We start from the raw sequence: 19,070 nt of genomic DNA, 5'->3' as shown, positions 1-19,070 counted from the left end.
ATGATACAAGTCTGGTTGATTTTCATGGACAGCAAAAGGATTTTGGCAGCAGACTCCAGTTAAGCTTTATGCAGATGATATGTGTGTTGAATTTAAGAGATTTAGCGAGAACGTAGGTAAAGCATATTAGATAAGTCAAAGTACATCATTGTATGTATGTGCTGTACATGTGGAAGAATTGACAATAGGGCTGCACAATTTCTAATCAAGATTACAATTATGGATGCCACGATTACGTAATCGTTTAAAGCTGCAATTAATTGTTCAAGTTCACTTATGTTATTCTGCATGCTTAAGATGCATTTTTTTTTCCTTCTACGTGTTATCTTAAGGGTTTTTCCCTATTATTTAAATTTTTGTTTAACTTTATAATACCATTCATATTTGTACTTTTTTATAATTTAAAGAAGAAACCAATCTGATGTATAGTTGACAATTGAGGCTTAATGCTATAGAAAAGCACAACGTTTTTCAGATAGTGTTTTCACTTTTGAGCTTGTTTATTTTCAAATAAAAAATACGGCATGCAGTTGCTTTAAGCAACGTAACATTATTCAATGTAAATTGTGATAACCGTAATTAATAATCGCAATTACAATTTTAAGGGAATAATTGACAATTATGATTTATGTCATAATCGTACAGACCCATTCATATGCTTCATATAGTTATATATATAACTGTATATAATACGCATTTAAAAATTGCATTGCATACCTGCTGCTGCCATAATAAAGACCCATTTTGAATATTCTTTTCTTCTCTTTCTGTGGTGGAGTAGTTACAAAGTATTGTTCTTCTAAATACTTTCCAGCATTTCAGAAGTAAATATGCATGAAAATTAGATTGAAGTACAACAGTTATCATATGGTGTTCGGCAGTGGTCAAAAAGGTATTAAACATTGAATTTTGAATCGATTTCTTCTCATAACTCAGAGATGTGGATTCGGATGCAGTTAAATTACCACACGACTTTGGTGTTTTACTGCCTCTAGAGTTCATTTTAACTGGAAATTGCAGTGATTTGTACATATAGGTAAGTTTTTTTTTTTTTTTTTTTTTTTTTTAGTTAATCAGGAATTTATATAGAGTCACGTATTTCCAGTAGGCCTAGGTTGAAAATAATAAGCAGAATAACCATTTTCAACATTGATGATAATAAGAAAATAAGCATATTCAAATTTTTTCTGAAGGATCATGTGACAAGTAATGATGTTGAAAATTCAGCTTCACATCACAGGAAACATGTTTTTTGTGTGTTTTAAAACATATAAAAACAACAACAACAAAAACTGTTATTTTAAATTGTAATAAAATTTGCAATATTAATGTTTTATTGTATTTTTGATCAAACATCAAGCCTTTGTGACCATAATTTTTTTTTTTTTTTAAATAAATAAATAATTAAATTGTATCAATCTGTTTTAACGGTAACTGGTTGGTATCTCTTTCTTTAGATTATGGGTATTGTAGTTCCTCACAAGGAATTTTACAATTAAATACACGTTTTCCAAAATACTCTGACTTAAGTGGCTCCACCGGAATTACCTCTTGAGAAATCAAATCTTTGAAACAGTGTTTTTACATACAGTTAAACACTGCTGAAGAGGCACTGACCAGGAGAGATGCACAAATTACAGTCGAGCCCTTTTGAACAGTCACCTCATGCAAATGCTGCCGCAATCAGACAAAAATACTTTTCCCTGAGTGAAGAGAAAAATCTAAAAAGTTAACTGAATAGATGATTTTATTTCACCAGGCAGTTGAAGTCAAAGCAAATTGTTCTTTGCCTTAATTTACTCACTTCGAATTGGACAGCTTTACAGGATTAAAGGATTAGAGAGGGAATTATTTTATGGGGCAAAAAGGCGGTACGTTTGAACACTTTGACCCTGTGCCCTTTTACATTGATCTCTAATCAATTTTCCCTGCTCGAATCCTAAACGCAAGTAATTGCAAACCTGGACGAAGCTCAGCAGTGAAGGACAATTACTGCCAAGACTAACAAGTATAACCAATACGTCTTTCTTCCCACATTTCAGAGCCCATGGTCCGGATGCCATGATCCTCGTGGATGGCCAACCGATGCAGTCTAATGGGGAACTTGGTCTCTCGCAGATGCTTCATATCGCTACACAGATAGCGGCAGGCATGGTCTACCTGTCCTCCCAGCATTTTGTGCACCGTGACCTGGCCACCCGCAACTGCCTCGTGGGTAACGGCCTGCTCGTGAAAATTGGAGACTTCGGGATGTCCAGGGACATCTACAGCTCAGATTACTATCGAGTAAGTATCATTACCATTTTTTAAAGGTCAAAAAGCATCATTGTAGGTACAGTGCTTTCTATATGCACTTCTGGACCAAAATTATAGGAATATTTAAAAGTATTTTTGTCCATGAAAGGAAAGTCACTGGGGTCCAATTTTATTATGAAATCTATTGAATTTGGTGTTCCCAGTCAAAAAATTAAAAGCCTTTTAAAAACTGCTTGCAAAGCTATATTAATTACCAATCTTGAATTCAATCTGATCTTATGCACCCTAGTTGTTAGGTAAAAAAAGGATTATATATGGATAATTTTGGCAACAATGACTCAACAATTAAGGTACATAAGTTCTCATCAATGAGGACAAAAATCACTCTGTTCCAAAAATAATTATTTTTTATTTATTTAAAATTTTTACAAATCTAAATCTGTGAAAAATAAATATCCCCTCCAGGTCAAAACGACCAGAACACAACATAAAGTCTGTTGTTTAAAAAAATAAAATGTTTTCCATTTACAATCCCAATCTATAAATATTCCAAATATGATTTTCCTTTATTTGTGCCAACAGCAGCAACCTATTAGATCGAGCTAAATGCCAAGGACAGCAAACTATTCCACTGAGAAATTGGATTGTGGAGTGAGTCTTTGTATTCAAGGCAGTCGTAAGCTGAAGGCTAGAAACATCTTTATCAGCCGCACATACACAAGCTTACGCACAGTCTGCGATATTGAAAAAGCGGAGAGATTACGAAATTATTACCGCATTGGACACGTTCACTGTGTCAAGTGATTATAAATAGAGGATCCTGCCAAGCACGTAATCCACACATGGCGAGTCATATTGACGTTTGTTGTCTTCTGGGGCTCGAGTGTCTGGCCACAGGAATGGAGCATGACTGGAAGAGAGATCGAGGTACTGTCATCAGTGACCAATTCAACCGCCTTCGTCAAGATGTTATAAGTGGCACATCGACGTCCTGTCACCTAATGGCCTGCTGAGTATCTTTTTGCATGAGATGTTTTTGACAACTCGGTTTAGAGCCTCCGATTGTTGTACAGAAAGTTGTCTAAGCTGTCTTCTTGGGTTTTCTTCACCACAAATAGCCGATTACACGCTATAAACAAGTGAAATATACAGGTCGCCCTGTCATTTGGGTTTTTAACACCCTGTAAATAAACCACTCAAGAATTTACATGTCATCACATATAGGAAAGGTTTTCTTTCTAACTCTTCTTTCTAAAGGTCCGTTTTTACTTGAAATTCAGCCAAGTGTTTTAAATGGTTGGAGAAATCCGTTATCAGTCATGGTTGCATGAATCTGCTTCCCGTTACTATGCATACAGTAAATGCCCAGAGAGTAGCTCTAGTGGGGTTGTAATCCCTTCTCCACCATGCTGCTTTGCTCTTCATACCCATAATCCAATCTAACCCTCTACTGCTGAGCCACAGACTAGCCAAAATATACCAAGATAAAGCAAAAAAACATGTTGCCTTCTTCCTGAAACGCACACCATGCTGACGGAATGGAAATATGGTCAATCAGCAGAGAGATTCTTAATTTTCCCCTTTCAGTCTTTTATTGTCTAATGGGCTCGTCAATTTTCAAACTGCCAAGCTAATTGCTCCAGTCCCAACCACAAAGCCCAAATTGATACAGTGGATAGTGGTTTGAATGATTGCTTAACGAATTTTAGTTGCTCGTCTTAATTTGGAATTTAAAAGAAATGTACATGATTTAAGGGCCGGGACATGTGTGAGTCTCCTGCAAGCCTATTATTAAGATCACTGTAACTCAGCTCATTTGAATGAGCAATTAGCAATCCACATGAATTGATCCAGTAATACCATTTGAAATAGCATTTCTCAGTAATAAAATCAGTTAATTATATTTTTTAATCCTTCTTAATCCTACTTATACTGCATCAATAAATCAATTCAGATTTGAATTTAACAGTCAACAACCATGACTCTATTCTTTCAGGTTTTTATAGATAAAACTTGCTGATTACTAGAAATGACAGAACCTATTGATGTTTTTAATTAGCTACACTTTCAGATTTATTTTTTAGTAAAACACATTTGCATGCAAAAAAATAAAAATAATTTCACAAATGACATGGTCTCACAGGGGTACTGCAGTGAACTGATATGAAAAAAATCAGATTTTTATTTCACTACATACCTAGGGTATGGAATTAAAGAGTTTGCATCCTTTTTTTCTGAAAAGAGAACATATTAGAGTTTATATGAGAAACGGCAATGATTTCTGATTACAGGAAATTATTTCACCGCAAAAAAAAAAAAAAAAGAGTAACAAAACAGTATTTGTTATTTGTTGATTCCCCACCCCACCAAGAAGCAATACTAAGTATCTTGTCATTTTGCTGATCTAGGAAATGCATCTTGCTTTAAGAATTTAGACATTTTGACTCAAAACAAGACCAAAATACAGACATACGCTTTTTTGCAGTGTTCATACTTCATACAGTATTTTGTTAATGTTTAAAATGTTACAGACATGTCCGCATAGTGTGAGAATGAGGACAGTGTGCGTTAAACAAGTCTATGTCCAACCACAGTGCACAAGTGATTTCATGCATCATTGTTTTATGAAATATTGTCAGTATACAATTCATAATGTTATGCATTCATGTCTCGCTGCAGAGAAAGTAAAGATATTAGGAACTTCCTGTTTGCCCCTTGATTTTGCATCCTCTCCCGACTATCACCTGCAATAAGAACAGCTAAAATACAAATAAACACAGACACGTTTAGGCTGAAAAGGTTGCAATAAGTTATTGACAATACATAGCAGAGAGTAGTCACAGGAACATGGCTAATTCCTAATGTGGAGGTAGACATCCATTAGTCTGCTCTCTGCCAGCCGGAAGTAGGATCAATGTAACGGCACACAACAGAGGGAATAGTAATTACAAAGAGAATTTCACGCTGAGCTGGAAGGGCTCCAGCAACACCCGGCAGTCCCGTGGACATTTCCTGCTGGCACAACTTGATGAATGAAGTGGAATTGACGTGAATAAGAAATAGATTTGAAAATAGCCCATTTTAATCGAGCTGAGTGCAAGCACAATTAATGCATTATTGTTCAGTCAATTTGCCTCAAATAGTGGAGGAATAAATCATTGGTATTAATAAAGTGAATAAAATTTTTATTTTTATGTTTAATAGTCATCTTATGTCCTTGTTTTATCTATTTTTGTTACATTTGTGTTTAACATATTGGATCAGGATAATCAGTGTGTAAAAATATAAAATGTGCGAAATGTAAAAAGTAAATCAAAATTATTATTATTTTTTTAATCATGATGAGTTTTGCAGAGTGTTAAAAGATATGTGTTTACATACACCTAGTTAGGATTTTTACAATATTTTTAGACAAACAGTAATATTGTGAAATATTATTACAATTTTATAGAACTGTTTTCTATTTGTTTTCTATTTGAATATATTTCAAAATGTAATTTATTTCTTTTATGCAAAGCAAAATTTTCTGCATCATTACTTTGATGTGGTGTTGATACTTCAGAAACATTCCAAATGCTGATTTGCTCCTCAAGAAATATTTATTCTTATTACATTTATATACATACTTATATATTTATTGATATATAAACATGTGCTGCTTTATATTTTCTGGTAATGGCGATATTTTTTTCCAGAACACTCTGATGAATAAAAAATGTGAAAGAATATTTATTATTTATAATTTTTTTTATGTAACAATTTAAAAGTCTTTAGTGTCATTTTTGATTAATTTAATGCAGCCTTAATAAATTGAAGTATTAAGTTTTTTTTTATTTTATTATTACTGACCCCAAATATTTAAACGGTTGTATATATTTACAGTATTCATTCTCGTTGGTGTACATGCTCTTTCATGCCCTCGGTAGGGTCTGTTCATCACGCTACTGCAGAGTTCATTGCACTAATGCACTGCCTCACACACAACAGTATCTCTTTCCTCCTCAACAGTGAACACTCTGCTTGAACTTACTGAAACTACACACAGCAACCGGTAATAAAAATGACTTCAGAAAGCACACATTGTATGATCTCTCCTTTAACTCACTAAAGTGTTCTATAATTGACAGAGTACATAATCTTGCATTATAGCTAATCAGAATCCGTGGTTTTATTTTTGTGATGAATTGCAGCTCCAAAACCGTTTAAACTTTTTTTTTCATAGAAAATATGTGAAGCTGTTTTTTGTTCAAAGTCAGCCTCTGAAAACTCCCAGAGGACACTGATTGCGCAACTCACAACTTCTGCAACAAGTGTCTTAGTTTATCAGGGACTGCAAAAGCTGAAAGTAATACACTGATGTGAATCTTTAAACTATAGAATGTATATCTCATTATTATATATTCAGAATTTCTAGAATGCCAAGCAAGATCAAAACTGTTGCAGTGCATACATCTTTTTAGTTCGCCAAAAGAGCTTTTGATAACCAGTCAGATCTAAACTAATAGACTAAGCTGTTCACTTGTTTAGAAAAAGAGCTAAATGTCATCCATACCACGTAAGATGTTTGTGAGCGATGCTTGATGTGTAATCTTTCTTGTAGGTGGGAGGTCACACCATGTTGCCCATACGCTGGATGCCTCCAGAGAGCATCATGTACAGGAAGTTCTCCACTGAGAGCGATGTATGGAGCTTCGGAGTCATTATGTGGGAGATCTTCACCTATGGGAAACAGCCATGGTTTCAGTTATCCAATAATGAGGTAAATGTTGTCAAAACCATTGATAGAACATCAATGTGAATATGACATGTTTAGAACACGAGTGTGCTCTCTACAGGCAGGGTTTAATGCTGTCGGAGATCAGGTTAGAAGCTCACATCTCACCACACACACACAGCTCGGCTAGATAACCTTGTGAGATGTCTACCTAGAAAGTATTTTAGGAAATCAGATCTCGTTAACTGACACGAGGGCTGTTTAAAAAGGTAGAATAGGTCCAAAGTCTGAATTATATATCCGTTTCTTGTGAATTTGTCAGTCTTGTTTTACATTATGTAAAGCTCATATTCATATTCAGGCTCTCATAGTCTCTCTATATACAGTGTGTGACCCTGAAGTACAAAAACCAGTCATAAGTAGCACGGGTATATTTGTAGCAATATTTTGAAAAATATTTTTTTACTTTTTTTTGCACCCTCAAATTCCAGATTTCCAAATAGTTGTATCTTGCCCTATGTGTTATATTTAAAAAAATAAATATATTTTTTATATATTTAACTATTATATACCACTTATTTTTAAATAGTTTGTATTATTTAAATAATTTATATGAAATAAAAAAAACAGTTCAGTCTAATTAAAAATAATTGTAAACAATGCATTACCATTCAAAAATTTAGGTTCTGTAATATATATATATATATATATAAATATTTTAACATACTTTTATTTAGCAAGGATGCATAAAATTTTCCTGGGAAAAATTAATCCTGGTTTCCACTAAAATATTACGCAGCACAACTGTTTTCATCACAAAAATAAATGTTTCTTTAGCACCTTATCAGTATGTGACACTCAACATGCAGTAAAGATCAGATTTCATCACAGGATTTAATAACATTTTGAAATATATTAAATAAACATTTATTTGAAATTATAATAATATTTCATAATTGTACTGTCATGTTTGATCAGAAAAAAATGCAGCCTTATTTAAACTTTTTTTTACAGTCTCCAAACATTTGAATGGTAGTATGTGTGCTAAATATTTTTATGCCTAATATTATAGATTAGAATGCTAATACAAATCAATTGGGAGTTTAGTGTGAGTAAATTATGGGAACGGGACAAATAAGAGAGTCAAAATCCCAACATTGTTTCAACCAACGTTGCTGTATCAGATTGAATCTCAAACCAATAAAGTCACAGTGTGCAACATGAGTTCTATTTGACTGAAATAGCATAAAAAAGTAAACAGACCACCTCTAAATCAATTGCACACATTTGCTCATTTCAGTCTCTCTCTTTTTTTAGGTCATTGAATGCATTACCCAAGGTCGGGTTCTAGACAGGCCTCGCCTGTGTCCTAAGGAGGTGTACGACCTCATGTTAGGCTGCTGGCAAAGAGAACCGCAACAAAGACTGAACATCAAAGACATTCAGAAAGTCCTTTACACTCTGGGAAAAGCCAAGCCTGTCTACTTGGACATCCTCGGCTGAGACTGATGCGACGGCTCTCACCAGAATCCAACACAATCCAGGAATAACCAAACAAGCCCTTTTCCCCACGTCGGAGCTCCACTGTAAAAACACCAACACGTCGGAGATGGACTTTAAGTGCCTGCAACACTTTTTTTCGATACACTGGGTATACAGAAAAGTTAAAAAAAAAATATTTAAAAGCAAACTTTTACATTTTGTTTACAGTATATAGTGTACAGAATTATTCTACAAAGACAAAAAAAATTTCCTAAAAAGTGATGGCGAAAGCAGAATGTGAAAGGCACTGTGTTTGAGAAATGATGAGTTTCAGTGTTTTATTTTATAAGCATATATACACACATATATGAATATATATTTTTTATTTATTTTCTTTCATTTTGAAGGTAAAGTATGGGTGCCTGTCATGTTTAGTGCTGTTGATATATTATTTTATCAAGACGGACTCTTTGGTTCTGCTCTGCTTTAACAGCTGGGATTTTGTGAAGAAAGTCTTATTAGGTTTCGATTATTTTGCAGATGCTGCGGTCAGCATCCTTTTCTCTTATGATTTTCTTCCTTCAACTTGGAATCTTTAGAATACTAAAACATTGATATATTTTCATTGTACGTGATTGTAGGCTATATAGTGTAAATTTATATTCATGTCAGCCTGTTAACTTATTTTTATTTTTTTTTATGTGTTTTAATTTCTTTTTCGACACTCTTTAGAAAGGGTCAGCCTGGAGAGAACATAAATATCATACAGTATCTTAAAATGAGCACTTGGCGGCTCATTAATAATACAGGGTCTCTAATATTGTTGGAGGGCAATGCATCATGGCTGAGTCTAGTCTGTAACCATGCTGCCAGACTTTTCTGATAACCAAATCTGAATGTGGTCAAACTAGAACTAAACTGTAGGTTCAAAGTCACTGAGATCCTAAAATGACAGCTGTTTGAATCGATGTTTCGCAATCTTCATAGCGTTTGATAAATATCAATGCCATTGCATCTAAAGTTAATGATTCCATGTTGTTGTCTGTAGCTAAACAGTTCTATGTTATCCCAGGGGCCGTTTCTCTGAGATGTTTGTCGATACGACACCAAATCTTTTTGATGTCAACAGATTCTCTTGCCTCTTTGCAGTACCACATTTGCAAATTACATATTAAAATGTATGTTTAGATTAAGTATTAAATAAATATCAGAACCTTGTCAAATCAAGTCTTTCCTGTTCGTTGCGTTTAGGCGTTTAGCATAACCTAGCTAGTTTTGACTCTGGCTGTCATGAAATTCATTGTAACTGCTGGATATGCCCTGTCTTTTGCTCTTGAGGCTATGCAGAGTGAAATCTAATCATTTGTGGCCACCATAAGCATTTTAACTTCAGTGCCATACACTGTAGTGGCTTGCTGGCTAGCAAGAAATGAACTAAGGAAAAAGCATTTGGGTCCTAACATATTTTAATGTGGCCGTTTCTTTGAAAGATATTCAGCAATATAATTCCTTATTATAAAAGAGTCCGTTTTAAATATGTAGAATGGGCAAATCATGTAATGTATTCAGCAGGGCATTTAGTTTATTCATATGCAAACTGATGCCATATGCAATGGCTGCATGGTTGTCAGGCTTAACAATTAACCATAATCACATCATTAAACCATTAAATGTAAAATATGCTCATACGCCTGTGATGGAAAAACTGTATGCTGTAAATGTAATGTTGCAGATTACGCAATTACTACATTTCATTATGCTTTATGTGTCCACACTTTTGATGCCTATTAGCAATCTGAACAATTTAACGTGTGCAATGCGGCTTCTCATGAAACATATCCAGGTCATATTTCACAAAAAAATTATGAGTTACAAATTAGCTTTTTTGTTTTTCTAAAAAAAAGTAAGCCTGTTTATAGGTCTAATAAGATATTTTGCATTTTGAATATGTTTTTTGACAATGATTAAGCACATTTTAAACACAATTAACCAGAATTCTATAATTATATATATATATATATATATATATATATATATATATATATATATATATATATATATATATATATATGTACTATATACAGTCTTGGCCAAAAATATTGGCACCCTTGGTAAATATGATCAAAGGAGGCTTTGAAAATGTATCTGCATTGTTAATCCTTTTGGTCTTTTATTTAAAAAATTCTCAAAAATGTATCCTTTCATTGGATAATAAGAATTTATAAAGGGGGGAAATATCATTATGAAAAAAAAAAATTCTCTCAAATACTCGTTGGACACAATTAATGGCACCCCTAGAAATTCTTATGAGTATAATATCTCTGAAGTATATTCCCATTTATATTCACAATTTTGAGCATTCCAGCGTGATTATAAACATGAAATCATCCAGCTCTGGCTTCCTGTTTCACAGAAATATAAAGAGGAGGGAAAACAAAGGCCAAATGCCCTTAATCATCCATCACAATGAGAGAAACCAAATAATATATTTCTGATGTGCAGCAAAAAATAATTGAGCTCCACAAATTGGTGAAGTGGCTTTAAGAAAAGAGCTAGAGCAGTGAAAATTCCCATTTCCACCATCAGGGCAATAATTAAGAATTTCCAATCAACAGAAAATGTTACAAAACTGCCTGGAACAGGACATGTGTCTATATCCTCCTAAAGTGTGGTGAGAAGGAGAGTCTGAGTAGCTAAATACTCTCCAAGGACCACAGCTGGAGAATTGCAGAAAATAGTTGAGTCTCTGGTTCAGAAAACCTTTAAAAATAGTCAAACAGAACCTACATCAACACATGCTGTTTGGGAGGGTTACAAGAAAAATTATCCTATTTCATTCAAAAACAAACTAAAGCATATTCAGTTATGAGCCATGACTGGAGCTTCAAATGGGACTGGGTTCTATGATCAGATGAAACTAAAAAATTAGCTTTTTAGTAGCAAACACTCAAGATGGGTTTGGTGACCAGAGGAAAAAAAAGTAACCCATGTGTACAATGAAATATACTGCTGTATTTTTGATGTTGTGGGCCTATATTTCTGCTGGAGGTCCTAGACATCTTGTTTAAATACATGGCATCATGGATTCTATCAAATACCAACAGATAAAAAATCAGTAAGTGACTGACTCTGTTAGAAATTTTATAATGGGCCACGTTTGGATCTTCCGACCGTACAATAATCCAAAAACAAACCAGAAATGGGTCACTGAGCTCAAAACCAAGCTTCTGCTATAGTCATTCCAGTCCTCTGACCTGAACCCTTCGGAAAATGAGAGGAGTGAACTGAAGAGGAGAAGCTGGGAATCTAAAGGGTCTGGAGTGATTCTGGATGAAGGAATGGTCTCTGATCTCTTGTCAGGTGTTCTGTAACCTCATCAGGCATTATAGAAGAAAATGTAGACCTGTTAAACTGGCAAATGGAGGTTTAAAACATAATTCAATAAAAGGGTGCCATTAATTGTGGCCATTGTGTATTAGAGAAAAACATTTATTTTATAATGATATTTCCCATTATTAGCATGACAAAGTAAAAAATAAGGGAGATGAAGAAAAGCCTTGTAGTTTGTAAAAAGTATTTCCAGGTTCTGTAATAATTTGAGCATCACCGTTTCGACTGGACATTGGCTACTGTATTGACAATTAGAGATTACTCTGTCCACTGTATAATTTCTCTATCACACATGATGACCGTATGCCTTTTAAAGTGATAGCATTTGATACTCTACCCCTGACTGGAACTCTGTATATATGAGCCACTCATGTCTATGTGATTGCTTCAGGCAGATGAAGATGTTCTCTGTCAATGGTGTTATCATAATGAAGGGGGATTTTCAGGAAACACTGTGAAACCCAGCTGTTTGAGTATCAGTATTAAATCCCTTAAGGGTGCACAGACTGAGAACTAAACCCACATTCCCTATTGCCTTCATAAATGCAACACAAATGTGCACTGCAATACATCTGAGATATTATTCTGCTTTATTAGAACACTGTAGATTATTATTCATGGAATCATGACAGGTATGGAGCCAGTATTAGATGCATACAATATATTAAGATTAAACTGAAATGAACTTCAAATAAAAGTAATAAATAAAAAATGACACCACCGCCAAATTACCAAAACTATTGCCTTAAAAGCTATTTAACCACTTTTCCAGCCTACTTCAAAAATATAGAAAGCCTGCACTTATTCTCCATTTTAACTGATTGTCCTCTTTAGCTAAAATATTACTATAACGTGATGAAAATCATATAACCCTTGAGAGAGTTTAAGAGCTTTTCTAGACCAAAAAAATCGAATCTCGTCTGAGTGAGTTTCTCATATTGGGCAAGCAGACAGTGGGGTAAATTGTACCACTTTGTGTTTTATTTATCCCCGAGTTCTCCTGTATAGCTTATGATAGTAAAGTGCCAAAATACATTTTAGCTTAGTCTGACTCTTAATGGTCCTAAATGGTTCTTTTTGGATGTTACTTGCTGTGTCTTTATGAAAATCCTCTTTCACATGTTAAAAAGTGAGTATGAGGACATTACAATGGGGGAAAAAAAAGAGCACATATATAAAATAGATGACCTAAAAACTTGGGGACTCTGGGCTTCATTTACAAAATGTTGTGCAGAAACCATCCTAAATTTGATCGTATGATCATTTCTCAAATATGCGTATGTGTGATTCATAGAATCAATGTACGCACAGAAAACACACTTTCAGATGAGAAATCCATGAATCGCAAATGATCTTGAACTTGAGCACAATGGAATTGTTTCAAACGACTCCTAATTGATGTCATTAACATATAAAAGATCACCAGTCGTCATCCAAATCCTTTAATTTAGAACAGCGAGCTGCAAGAACAGCTTACATTTCCAAAAACCTGCAGTACTCTGACAGGGAAAAAAAAGGTATGTTTGCTCAGAATCTGATGTAATGCTAAGCACTTTTCCACATCAAAGGCAGTTTTTACAAATGTACGATCATTTGGCGTGGATTTAAGCGTATGCACACTCTAAGATCAAATCGGAATGTACGCACACTTTATAAATGAGGCCCTTACAATTTTAACCTGGGAAATTAATGTTGTTTATTCTGACAGCACCAATTCACTGCAGAGGATAAAATGCCAAATTTTGCAAAATATGTTCCGATGAAGAAACAAAGTCCAAGACCTACATCTTGGATGGCCTGGAGGAGAGTAAATTTTCAGCTTTTTTTTTTCTAAACAAATTGCTAAAAGCAGAGCGACATATCAAAGGTAATGAAAACTAAAAGTCTGCACTTCAACCCTGCAATGATAACACAATTGCATAGCGACAAGTGTTAACAACGTAAAGCACAACGTTGCCAGAAGTAACCACCCGACACATATTACGGTCATATTAAATGCTCCGTTTGGCAGGTAAAAAATTCCTCCCAAGAGAGCGACCCTATTTAGAAACACTATCTCTAGATAAGTGATGACAGAATATTCTGAATTATTGCACGCAGTTGCACCATAATCAAGTGTTACATTTATTCAGCATAACTCCGACTCCAAATTTTGAACTGGTAAATAAAAAAAAGAAGGGAAAGAAAGAATTTTCTTTGAATCAATCCAGTGACTGATCCAAATATGGAAATCCGGAACAAAGGAAGAGTCACGTTGGGGAGCTGTACATACTCGTGGTGCTTGCTCATGTCACCCCAGAGCAATATCCAATTCCGGCGACAGGTGTTGACACCTAGATTAACCTTGGTTTGCAGAGAGCCAGGCTGCCGAGAGCTTATTAGAATGCACTGAGGATGAGAGCTCCACTCCAGGGCTGCAACCCTCAGGGGCTTTGCCCGCTGTGTGTGTCTGACAGCTCGACTTCATGTCTGCTGTGTGAGTGTGTACCATCTAAAAAGAGGACGTGTGGACTGCGGCAACATCGCATTACTGCACACACAACCGTGCTCCATCACCTTTCAACCCAGTTTCTCCTGCAAATGGAACTCCTTTCATGTGCACGCTTTCGCTCACACTTAAATCTGATTTAGCTAAAAATAGATTTTAAATCAACCCTCTACATTGCGAGTAAATCACTCACATATGCAAATAAATAATGTCTATTGTTAGCTATTTTCTAATAAAGTGTTAGATTTCGCTTACAAGTGTTTGAGGCTAAGAAAAAGTTCAGTACTGATATATTTTTAAACTAGTTTGAGACATTTTGTTTGTTAAGTGTAGTTGTTAGTCTTCCAGATCATATTACACACACACATCATATATAGCAAGCAGTGTTAAGTGGCTCTAAATAAAAATAATAAATAGCTACTAACTGCATCTTCACCACTGTTATTAGATTACTGTTCCAATTACTCTTTCTAGGTTTTATTAAAAACTCTCTAGGTTTTATTATAAACATGAATTTTAATTTAATATTAAAATGTTTTATATAGAATTGTTATATAGTCTATAAAGTATTTAACACAATAACATCAGAAGTAATTGTAAATAAATTACAGGATAAAAAGTAATCCCATTTTCAAGAGAAAAGTAATGAAATTACAGTAACTAAATACTTGCTAATGGATTATACCCAACACTATTGGCAAGTAAAAAAATTAATAAAATAAAAAACCTAGCCAATGGTGATTATATTGCTGAGGTGTGTAAATTTTAACTGTATCTCTAATTTTATCATTGCTCTCTTTGCTAAAGAAAAAAAAATAAAGAAAAAATAAAGAAAACGCTCAATTTACTAATGAATAGCCACCAATGGCCTTCTGTTTTTTTACACACTGTTTGTGAAGTTTTCACACAAGATTCACTCAATTATGTGCTGAATGCACTTTGCACATCTGATGTTGTCAGTCAGTTCTGAGTCACTCGGCTCTTTAAAATGGTGAAAAGTATGGATATATACCAGGATATCACGCTCTTCTCCATCATTTTGATGAATTACTGCTGTCATGATCAATAGAAAACATAAGCATTACATTTCATTTAGCGCCTGCTTTCTGTGGGCAGCAGTATGATGCTAATTGCGCCAGACAAACAGCGTAGAGTTCTGTGAATGAGACACGATAATGAGCCTAATCTACATAAGATTCGTGTTTGTGCTGAAAAGAATGACAATGCCTTAAATTTAATACTATTTCAGTGTATTTAGCACCATTTAGCATGTCACAACTGTGAATTGTGATTTGCTTCTTGCCATCGATAGCCAGTGACCAGAGTGGGTTATGGTTTTTCCAGTAAGTTTGGCCCGCTGGACCCAGCTGGGAGATTTTGTAATTACATTGAAATTTAGAAATATAGAAAAATGTATTAGTGGATTTTTTTTTTTTAACAGTGTACACTACACATCGTTCAAAAAATAGCAATTTTCTCCATTAGCCATCTCTTCTGACAAAAAAAAAAAAATTATATATATATATATATATATATATATATATATGTATATATGTATAAATAAATAGGATTTCAAAATTTGGTCTGACAGGTTTGGAAGCAGTTTTGCTGCATCCTAGCCCTGGACAACAGAGTAGCACAGCTTAATTCAGATTGGAAACATAATGATTAGTTGTCAGGCAGATGCATGGTGCCCTTTACATCTGAACTCCACAAACAATTTATACAAAGTGTGCATCACTTAATTGGCTTTTGATCAGAGCGGAAAGCAAACATTCCAGTCATTTCATGTAAAAGTTCTTCATGGCTATTACTGACTACTTTCCATCAATTACACACCAGGGCTGAATTACATGCTTAAAAGCTGCACTTTCTTTTTTTCTCTGTTATAATGCTTTTATGTTTGCTTTTGCTTTCTGACTTGATAATATATTATGCTGTAATATATCTGATTGGCAGATTTCGGGTAACTTCCAAAGCTGCAAATCCATGTGCAGCACTATTTTATCAAATTTCAAAAGGCAGAACACTATGTAACTGCAAAACATTAGAACAAAAAGTGCAATATTTCATTTTATTCAGTAAATTAATCAAAGACTGATGATATTTCTAACACTTTCAATGTACATTGTTTAGTAAGAATTTTCAGCGATAATAACGGTGCCTTAGCAAGTACAACTAATAATGTTTGTTAAAGATATTAAGTAGGTTTATTATGAAGTGTCTCTGAGAATTTGAAATATCTACAGCTGTTTTGCTCATAAATATGATTCTCACATTATTTTCTAATAGTGTAAGTTCAATGAAAAACTGAACCATATGTTAAATGCAACATTATTTTTGCTGTCTTTAAACTGTCATTTAAAGATCAAAAAAAAATATATATATGGCAGCTTGATTGCATCATAAACAGTAACTGATGCGCTCTTTAAATTATACATTTATCTGAATGTATTTACCTTTATATTTAAAGCATTTAGCTGATGCTCTTATCAGAACAGCTTACATCAAGTGCTTCATATTTGATGTGAAAGTGTCCCCAGCATATTCTAATAGACATCTGTCAGAGATCAGAAACCATTTTTCTGTGCAACCTCAATGATATATCATTTACATGAATCATTTACATGCTATTTTTATGCATTCCCACAATCAGTATACACATACATTCAAACCTGACTAATTGCATCTAACTCAAAGCTTTTCAAGTGGCCAAATCTGTGCTTTATAGAAGCCCTGAATGCAGTGTATCTCGCAGGGCATGGATAGCAGATTTATAAATATTCCTGTCACATCCACTGCCTGCACGGATCTATGTTTCTTAATCTAATTAGCTGGGCTTGACTTTATGTTGCCTGTCAATCGCAGGATACTGTGTGAAGGTCAAGATCTCCTTCAGAGATGCATGCAGAGATTACAAGCATGTAAGCAACTGCTGTATTTACCTCCAAAACATTTTTTCACATATATTATGCATGTGTTAACATTCTGATGCAGGATAAATTGGATCTTGCATTTTCCTTTCCAGAATGAGATTCTTGTTTTCAAAGGGATGCTGTTTTTTTAACATTTAAAATCATAAATTTGGGCATCAGTCTAATGTACCTAACATATTTTCCCAATTGAACCACCATTGGATTATAAATTTACATTACATTTACATTTAGCTGACACTTTTATCCAAAGCAACTTACAATTGCTATATATGTCAGAGGTCGCACGCCTCCAGAGCAACTAGGGGTTAAGTGTCTTGCTCAGGGACACATTGGATTCAAACCCGGGTCTCTCACACCAAAGGCATGTTTCTTATCCACTGCGCCAGCACCACCCCTATAATAATAGATTATGATAAAATGACTGCAAAAATCCTATAGTCTTAACCAATGATTATTAGTTTTTTTTTTTCTTTTTTCACTAACATTTTGGTAGTGAAACAGTTTTCACTCAGAAATTGCTAATTGTTTTCATATAAATACAAAGAAACTGCAAGTAACACTGATTTTTTTTTTTTTTTTTTTTTTCACAGATGGTGTTTTATTATGAAATATACTTCGATAATCAATAAAATAATTTTTACAGAGTATAAAGAGGTATTTAGGCCACCTAGAGATTCAATCTGATTTAAGGATGGTCTCTTTTGAATAGTAACCACCCAGAACTTCTTAACAACCACTTACTGTACAACATCATAGCAACCGCAGAGCTACACCTTGGCAACCACTCACAACAGCCTAGCATTGTGGCGACATGATTTAAACTGGCAAACACACGCTTACGTTTCCTTCATAAAATATAAACATTAGTTAGTTACTTATTAGTTTTTAGCGAAATTATCCGTTTTGGAAATTCATTAACTTACAGACACGGTTAATCAACTGACTGATTCAAGCAGCGCCAAACCACACGGCTATGGCCAAAGACTATATACAAACGTATATAAATATACTATATACAAACATACAAACTTTACTTGCGTGTTGCAAAATAAGGTGGATAGCATCGCTAAGGTTCATTTACACGTTTATACGAACCTACCTTCAAGCTGTGGAAATGCAAACGAAACACAGACAACCAAACTTAGTTCTGAAAAGGGGCGGGGCTACATAAGACATAGGCCTAGACATTTTAAGCGGGATGAAACAAAAAAGAAAAGTAAATGTGTTTTTAATAGCCAGTGAAAGTACATTTAAAATATTTTACATAGTCTTGTCAGTGATGAATATTGCAGCTGTTAATATATTACATTTTTATTTTAAAAAAAAGTGAAAGTTATGTGCTGTATTCTATGTGATTAAGCTTCCCAAAATAAAATATTATACAACTTTCCTAATTGTAATTTATTAAATATTTATTTTTTCCAAGACCTGTCTTTACTTCTCTCACGTCTGTAACTGAGTGCACCTTAAATCATGTAAAAATGTACTGAAACATGTAGCCTACTTGTAGTTTATTCTTTCACAAGAAATTCCCACTAAAACAATAATTCCACTAAATCTATAATTATCTCACCTCTTTGCATCCCTGAGTAATTGTAAATTCATTACTGTACATTATTCTGACATGCATAACGGTGTAACTGTGAAATGTGATACTAAATATACACAGTATATTACAAACTTACTCTGTCCCCACTAGAATTGTCTTATATTTCGAATGCACAAATTAATAAGAACGCTGTACAAAGTCAGCAGTTTCCCGCACACCCACTTTTGCAGTAGTGAGAATGACAGCGCATCATTC

At 34.2% G+C, this 19,070-nt stretch overlaps 1 protein-coding gene and 1 long non-coding RNA gene across 4 annotated transcripts in view; one reads left to right on the top strand and one right to left on the bottom strand.

Moving 5' to 3' along the window:
- Nucleotides 1-9,677, top strand: part of LOC113105565 (NT-3 growth factor receptor-like) — a 119,904-nt gene extending 110,227 nt beyond the window's left edge. Inside the window, exons 15-17 of the mRNA XM_026266707.1 lie at nucleotides 2,043-2,286; nucleotides 6,857-7,015; nucleotides 8,288-9,677. Of these exons, the coding sequence (XP_026122492.1) occupies nucleotides 2,043-2,286; nucleotides 6,857-7,015; nucleotides 8,288-8,473 (589 nt within the window). The 3' untranslated portion in view covers nucleotides 8,474-9,677. The remainder of the gene's footprint in view (nucleotides 1-2,042; nucleotides 2,287-6,856; nucleotides 7,016-8,287) is intronic.
- LOC113105566 (uncharacterized) overlaps nucleotides 1-18,452 on the bottom strand; it is a 68,662-nt gene extending 50,210 nt beyond the window's left edge. For 2 of the 3 annotated variants that reach the window (XR_003292380.1, XR_003292381.1), the window contains exons 1-2: nucleotides 18,366-18,452; nucleotides 6,809-6,975 (exon numbers count right to left, since the gene is read on the bottom strand). This is a non-coding gene — a long non-coding RNA (uncharacterized LOC113105566). Of the gene's footprint in view, nucleotides 1-6,805; nucleotides 6,976-18,365 lie in introns of those variants that run through there. The other variant, XR_003292379.1, reaches the window with a different exon arrangement.
- Between the last annotated feature and the right edge of the window lie 618 nt (nucleotides 18,453-19,070).

Source organism: Carassius auratus, chromosome 7 (genome assembly GCF_003368295.1).
Source record: "Carassius auratus strain Wakin chromosome 7, ASM336829v1, whole genome shotgun sequence".
Lineage (NCBI taxonomy): Eukaryota > Metazoa > Chordata > Actinopteri > Cypriniformes > Cyprinidae > Carassius > Carassius auratus.
Note: the sequence above shows the minus strand (reverse complement) of the source record. Positions and strands in the feature narration are given on the sequence as shown.